This window comes from Abramis brama (genome assembly GCF_963993115.1).
Source record: "Abramis brama genome assembly, chromosome: 13".
Lineage (NCBI taxonomy): Eukaryota > Metazoa > Chordata > Actinopteri > Cypriniformes > Leuciscidae > Abramis > Abramis brama.
In genome coordinates, this window is record NC_139975.1 from 2,133,900 (window position 1) to 2,142,325 (window position 8,426).

Genomic DNA, 8,426 nt, shown 5'->3' on the forward strand with positions numbered 1-8,426 from the left:
AAGGCTGTCCCGTGTGTGTGTGAGACGCCGAAAGAGGATCCGACTGTAAACACAACCCTGAGGAAACGACCACAGCTCAGGGATATTATTATTATTTATTAATGCTGGCAGTAAAACTGCTCATATCTCACACCAGTAATCTCTGGAAGAGAGTCTGAAACTAAACCAGACGCTGGTTTACACAGATTCTGCTCGTGCTTTTTATTCTCAGTTTAGTACACTGAGAAAAACAATAAGTAGAATTTACTCAATTTTTATAAGGCAAGTTTTTGCACAAATTTTTTTCAAGTAAATTTCACATTGATGGAAATTAAGTAAATCTACTTAACTAAGCCGAGTAAAATTCACAAAGTGAATAAGTACATATAACTTGGCCTGTTAAATTATATTGAGTAATTTTTACTTACAAATCTGATATAATTAATATAATTAAGTAAAACCACTTGATATTTTAAATACATTTTACTTGTTTTATGCAGTGCTGCTAATTATTTTAAATTAAATTAAATGTTACTCTTATAATGTGACAAAATAATACTGTGACAATGTGCAGTTAAGAGTAATTTATTAAGAAATAAGCATATACAGAAACCTATAATGACAATAATAACAATTCAGTGTGTTCGGTCTCTCTCTTTGTCCCTCTCAACCGGTTTACAGCAACGGAGGCACAAAGGGCTGAATGCATTTGAGAAATATCCTGAAATTAAGAAAAGAGAGAGAGAAAAAAACAATAATCAGTAAACAGCTAATACTTTTAAATTAAAAGTTAATTAATTTGCATTCACATTATTCATTTCATTTAAACCAAATCATTAAAAACATCCTGCATGACCTTACTCTCATAGTCAATTTACACACATTAATGCTAACATGTGACACACAGCAGATATCAAGGCTACGAATTAGGAATTTGGGAGTACGAATTATTGTCATTTACAACGTGGTTACGATTTAGTAAAAGCAGGGACCATTTAATAGATAGTAGGCTATGCACGATTTAGCAAATGAATGAGGAAATGAATTATATTGTGCACGATGAGGGAACGAGAACCTTCTCACTTAGGCCTATTGTTAATTTGTGGCCAATATTTGTCATCTATAAAGAAAATTGCACACAAAATAAATATTAAACAAAAAGATCATGATTTAAGTGACATATTCATGGTTTTTAGGCGTAATTACTGATAAATCGTGTAAAACGTAAAGTTTAAAACTGAGAAAAAAAATATGGCTAACGTCTACAAAGTTAACTCGTCATTAACCCTCTTGAGTCGGCAAAAGCGCCCGCGCGTAGCAGCAAATTAGACTTATACTCCGTCATTTTTGGTCATAAAGATTACAGACTTAAGAAATATGAAAAAATAAACTGTTAAATGTCTACTTTTTCCACTTTCAATCGAAATAAAACATTGTGCTTTTGTAAAATAAAGAAAATAAACAGGGTGCTTTCTGCCTCTGCCTCTCCCTTAACTTTTTTCTGGAGCACGTCTCTAAACTTAAGAACACTAAACTTTTCAAATGTATAGCATGAAGTTATGACAAGACAATCGTTGAATTAATCAAAAAATCATTATAAATCCGTAATATAATGCAGTTTTTTACTGTTGCTTACCTGTCGAGAGCCGTTGGAGTGGAGATTCGAAATCCCTCAATCATCGCGTGTTTTCTTCTTTCTGCGCATGCGCAGATTCCTTTCTTCAAGGACTAAATTTTACTTGATTTTTTAAAATTTGCTTCAAGTACTTAATTAATGCATGTAAATATGCCAGAGAGTCAGAAGTCAATTTCACTTGTCTGTTGGATGTCTAATATTTACAAGTAAAAAATTAGTATATAATTAGGATTTACTTAATATACTAAAGTTTTCATTTTTACAAAATTATTCTTAGCAAAAGATACATGATTTTTCCTGTTTTATTTACTTTGACATAAAATCATTTTTTACAGTGTAGCTTCAAATAATCAAGATACATTTACTGGAGAAGCAAAATTTATGACAAATTTATAATAATGAAGTGAGTTTGTGTTTAAAACAAGAACAAAAATCTGCCAATGGAGTCAGAAAAAACATGAGTTTCCTTTTATAATCAGTGTAGAACAGCTTTACATTTCCTTGAACAAAAGCCCTATGTGTGTGTGTGTGTGTGTGTTTTATGGTCTCCCTGTGAAGCGATCAGAGGCAAATGGACCCTCACAGTTTCTGAAGGTCCAGGAAACAGACTCTAATCCACAAAGCAATTCACAACAACAAAAGGTGCATTCCTGCAGAGAGAAAACACACACACACACACACACACACACACACACACACACACACACTTAACGACTCCATTTGGAGGAGTGTTTCGCTCTTATTGCCTTGTTGTCTATTGAGCTGCTAAAACTTGTTAACTCGCACATAAATTCCACACACACTATTTTAGGACCATGAAGATCTGAATCAGTTGTTGAACATTGTTACAAAGTTCTTCCTCAGTGTTTCTGACTCGATTTCCAGCACAAAAATATAATCATTCTTAAATCAAGACACATTTACTGGAGATATTAAGTCCTGAGTTCTGAATAAAATATCAAAATAAAATGAGTTCTCAACTCATTTAAATCAAATATCAACAGTGAATCAGGTCAGGTCACATTTAAACCCAGAACTCAGTCTGTTTTTAGAACTTTTTGACATTTTTTTTCTTGAAATTGAAACACATTTTTACTCCAAATTCTCTGGAAGTTAATGTTTAAAACAAGAACAAAAATCTGCCAATGGAGTCAGAAAAATAATCTTAATGCAAAGGGAAAACTAGATTATGTTTCTGACTCATTAGCAGATGTTTGTTCTTGTTTTAAACATTAACTTCCAGAGAATTTGGAGTAAAAATGTGTTTCAATTTCAAGAAAAAAAATGTCAAAAAGTTCTAAAAACAGACTGAGTTCTGGGTTTAAATGTGACCTGACCTGATTCACTGTTGATATTTGATTTAAATGAGTTGAGAACAGCTGAGACACACACACACAAACACACACACAGCTGAGAGATCTGAGCCGGCGGGGGGGAATCAACAAACGCCTGAAACACACAATAAAAGAAGACAAAGACAGACACTTTATGAGCCTCACACAGGTGGCCAGGTGGTCACACACACACACACACACACACACACACACACACACACACACTCTCTCTCTCTCTCTCTCTCACACACACACACACACACTCTCCTCTTACACTAACCCGACCCCTAAACCTACCCATCACACAAAACTTTCTGCATTTTTACATGTAAGAAAAAAAAACTTTAATTACTTTATTTTTTATTACAGATTTACAAATGAGGACATCCCTGAATGAATTTTCACACACACACACACACACACACACACACACACACACACACACGCGCACACACACACACACACACACACACACACACACACACACATAAATCCTGAATAAATGCAATGTTAGTTCAGCAAACTCTGACTCTCCAAATCTTGTTCTCCAAATGAAATGAGACACTAGACAACAGCATTTTGCATTAATTTGTATATTTTTGCATTAAAGTTAACATGTTTCCATCTGTTTCTCCATTCTCTCATGTTGCAGTAAGTGTTGATATTTTGTTATATTCAGACATGAGTAAATCTGTCCTTTGCAATAAATATCATAAAATAATAGAGCTTCACATAATAAATATTTTTTTTACAACAACGAAAAAAGTTTTGACATTTTCTTTTAAAAATAGCCGTAAATTCCTCTTACACACACAACTTTACATCAACAAAATGAGAACAAGCGAACGGTTTCATAACATCCTCGCGAGATCCGGTAACAGCTACATTTTACCGTCTGGCCTGGCACAAAGTCCTTCACAGGTTTGGTTTCCAAAGCACCATCACTAAACTCTCTCTGGTGTGTGTGTGTGTGTGTGTTAGATAGTAGCTGTACACAGTCAGGTAAGGCAAACGCTGGTTCAGAAAATAATCCTCCAGAAAACGCCACCGAAACAAGTGGTTTTCACATTCCTCTGAGAGGGGCGGAGCTTATATGTGCTCATTAACATAACCCCTCCCACTTGCCCCGCCTCTTTTCCTGCAGCAGCGATACAGCTTCTCCAGCTCATGAAACGATATCTCTCGATACACAGTCAAACCTAAATTTATTCAGACACCTTCAACATTTCTCACATTATCACATTTTATTCGCTATAGTTTAGAAAATGGTGATAAAATATGACAAGAAGTTGATATTTGACTGGTTTTGTCCATCCTTCTGTTAGACTGTCTCACACATGAATTATGTTGAATATCTGTCAGCTGTTAAATTTAACTACACAATTAGATAATACCAGTTTAGCTCAACCAATCACCAAGCAATGCTTCATTTTGTTCAGTCTGTGTGTAAAAAGAGCATTAGCAATTAAAGAAAAAACACTTCAGCAAAACATGATCAGCTCAAAGTGTCGGAATCATTTTTGGGCCCAAATTTTTATAAATTTTACTGGTATTTTGACTGGTTATACACTGTATGAAGATTTTTTTGGGTATAATGTGACACAGTTTACATTATACATTATTACCTTATTTTGCTCTCCTCACTTACATAAATTAACTATAGTGTCCTGCACACACTACACACTAAAGAAATGTGGGTCAAATATGGACAAACCCAGACGTTTAACCCAACGTTTGGTCTATATTTGACCTAAAATTGGGTTAAAACAACCCAGCATTTTGTAGAGTGTAGTAAAAAAATATCAAAAACGTTATCCGGTGTCTGAATAATTTTTGGTTTGACTGTATGTGCTCATTAACATAACTCCTCCCCTTTGCCCCGCCTCTTTTTCCTGTTTTCCACATCCCGCAGCAGCGATTCGGCTTCCCCAGCTCATATCCCGATATCTCTCGACACACATCGATTAATCAGGACGGTTTTCCCGGCGTCTGGTTCCAGTTCTGCATCTTGCAGTAAACGGTGTTGGAGTTCTTGCATCGGCAGCCGGGCCGGTTCACGCGGTCGTAGCACGAGCTGCACGCTCTCACACAACCCTTAGCGGGAAGATAGCAGAGCAAACACGGGAAGAGCACGGACATCAGGCCCATGCACAGGAATCGGGAACAACACTGCGGATTCGACAGCGAACACGGCCGGTCCGCGCACGGGTCGCCGACATCATCATCATTAGAACAGTGATAGAAGATTCCCTTCACCAAACACATGCACGTCCCGTACTCAACCGCGCTCTCGGCCGAACACACACACTGTCCGTCGCACGCGAGCCGCGTCGGGAGCGTCCGCGGAGCCGTGCATTCGCTACACTTGCATTTTCCGCAATTCTCACATATGTACGAATGCAAATCGAGCTTTTCCATCTGAGTCTGTTTGAGAGGAGGGAGGAATGGATGCAAGGATGATTTCGGCTGAGTCCGTATGGTTCTGTTCGACGCTAACAATCCCTGCTCCGAAGACACGCTCCCGTTACTCCTGTTACTCCCGTTACTATCATTGCTCCCGTTGCTCTCGTTACTCCCGGAGCTCGTGGACCTGCTGAGCGCCGGTGGACGAGCCGATCCGTGCTCGTAGTTGTTGTTCAGGTTCACCAGGAGCACCTCGTGAGTCCTCTCGCGCTTGTCCGGGGTCCGCGGCCCCGGGGCCGGTCTGTGCGGGACAACCGGGCCCTCCGTGTACTCGTTACGTGAGCGGATGGCTTTGATTTGATCCAGGGACAGGACGGTCCCGGACGGGAGGTCCGGATGTCTGACGGTCCGGCCGTGGCGATCCATAAGACACGATCAGCAACTCCAGACAACAGCACTGATGAGATGTTCATCTGAGACCCTGAGAGAGAGAGAGAGAGAGAGAGAGAGAGAGAAATAGTTATAAATATTAGAATATTAAACATTCACAAAACGTTGACTGACAGCGCCTTGTTTACATGCAATCTGCAATCTATCACATCATTAGCTCAAGGCACAAGCTGATTGGCCTCTTCGGACCCTGCAGCCAATGAGATTGCTTGCTCAACATTTACATAGTCTGGTTCAGTGTTCCTCTGAACCCCTCCCCCTCCCCAGCTCCACCTGCCTAACTCTGATACAGGACTTATGTATGTGTGTTTATCCACCAGGACCAAATACATTAAAGTCCCCCTGTGGTGAAAATCCAGCTTTTAATGTAGTTTATATGTGTATATGGTGTTTTTAATACGCTTTAAGACAAACCATGTGTAAATTCATAAGTCGACAGCATTGCTGAGTATTTTCTCCTTAAAACTGCAGTGAACCAAAGACAGTCTCAAAAACACGCTTTGAAATCGCTGGTGTTTCTGACGTCACAAACTACCTTGTAACCAATCAGATCAACGTGTGATCGTCAACCAGTGGATCTCTGAGCTGAGTGAGTGGGTGGAGGCGGGGCTCATTTGCATATTCATAGAACCGCGCATACTAAATGAGGCAAGGGTGTCGAGTTACATTCAAGATATTTTAAGCCATGAAGAGTTTTTTTTAAGGAAAAAACGTTTAAATATGTCATTTTGGTGATCAAAGATGAGTTTTAAGGGATAAAATGATTGACTTCAGGTATTGCTGAAGATATAGTTGAACATTTATTTAACCATAGCAAAAGTACATTGCAAGTAAAAGTAAATAAAAAAATCGCCATTATTTTATATGAAAAAGTTAACAATTGTATTTTATTGACAAAATATTTTAGTTTGTATATCAGTTCGAATAACATTTTAAGCTGTCATATGGTCATGTGTGGGGCATGTTGTCACATTTCACTTCCATTCTTTCGGGGTAAATAAAGAAAATTGTATCACTCTAATAACGTAAGACCGCATCGTTATACTAGACGAGTAAAATTAACGTGGGGAAACAATAGTCTGACTCTGAAACCCAAGTGAATTTATACACACAAAATTGTGCCTTATTTTGCATTTTACACAGGGAATAAAACATTGTTTTACACCACTGCGAAAACCCCATTTATTTGTAAGAGTTTACTGGTAAAAAGCGTGACTACTGAAGCGTGTGAGAAACACACACACACACACACACACACACACACACACACTCAAGGCCCCCAAGCTTTTGTTTTTGACTTCCTTTGGGGGGTTCAAGCCTTAATTAGAGGGTCAAACCGCCTGGACACACAATTCACACCCTGATGCGCGTTCACGTGTGCAGATCTACTTTCTGCGACAGACCTGCGTGTGTCTCGAGCTCTTTCACAGAGCCATTTAACCCGAGAGAGAGAGAGAGAGAGAGAGAGAGAGAGAGAGAGAGAGAGAGAGAGAGAGAGTTGACTATTAACAAGACTTTGTACCGACCTCAATAAGCACACAACTGAAGTAAAGTACAACTACTTCCCGTGCTGATTTGCATGTGTATGGCTGGTTAACATTAAAATGCAGAGCCACACTGAGCAGGAAGACTTCAAATCAAACACACAGCTTCTCAAAGAGCTTTATGATGCAGAGAAGACTCTTTCAGTCTGTAGTTCAGAAGCGAACGGAGAAACCCGAGAAAATACGCTTTCCCGTTATTATCGGATGCGCTTAATATCAATACACATTTATTAGGCAAATATTTTTTCTCCTTATCGTGTGTTTAACATAATTATATATGCTTTGTATCCGTGCATTTTTAGTTAGTTAAGTAAAAATACAGGAATCGTTCGCAAAAAAACAAAAAAACAAACAAACAAAAAAAACAACATTAAGGACTAATAAAAAGAACTTATGAATGAAAACAAGCCGCTGGGGGAGGAGTGTGTGTGTGTTTGAGAATGAACGCACGACACACACACATTCACAGTCTGAAGTGCATAATATAATTAAACAGAAGTTTTGAGTAATAAACGCGTGTGTTTTTGCGGTCGGGGGCCTGTGGAGACCAAGAGCCACAGATTCACACACATTCTCCATCTAATCCACATTAAACAACACAGATGCATGTGTGCGAATTGATGCATACCTACAGACAGACTCCCATAATGTCAAATCCATCAGTCCTTGTGCCAAACATCCATCAACATGTCCAAAACGATCCCCAAAAATCAGCGCGTGAAGCGCATGCCCGCGAGCGTAAGATCCCGAGGAAACTCTTCAGATCGGGATTATTTTCTGAATATGATCAGGTTTTGATCCACGGAGAAACAGTGGAAAGATTCCGGTTAAATCCACGAATAAATGCGCGTTCGCAGCTCCTTCAGCGCAATGCGCGTCCGTCGGGCAATCCGCGCGCCGCGCCAGACTCTGCGTGAGTGTGTCGGATCAGATGCGTGTGCTGTTTTTGCGCGCACACACACACACACACACACACTGATGAATGAAAGAGGATCATGGGGCAGATGCAGGAGGGGCAGGAGATCTCTGGATTTAAGGTGGATCTTGTGAAACAAACGCGCATCTGCTTCTGAACGTCAC

The 8,426-nt window shown here is 39.3% G+C and overlaps 1 protein-coding gene across 1 annotated transcript; it reads right to left on the minus strand.

Annotated features, from left to right (window-relative positions):
* Positions 1-3,530: 3,530 nt before the first annotated feature.
* Positions 3,531-8,322, minus strand: spry1 (sprouty homolog 1, antagonist of FGF signaling). The gene is made up of 2 exons (XM_084132276.1): positions 7,975-8,322; positions 3,531-5,833 (listed from the first exon to the last, which is right to left on the minus strand). The coding sequence occupies exon 2, from the start codon at positions 5,776-5,778 to the stop codon at positions 4,918-4,920; it is 861 nt and encodes a 286-aa protein (XP_083988402.1). The 5' UTR covers positions 5,779-5,833; positions 7,975-8,322; the 3' UTR covers positions 3,531-4,917.
* Positions 8,323-8,426: the final 104 nt, after the last annotated feature.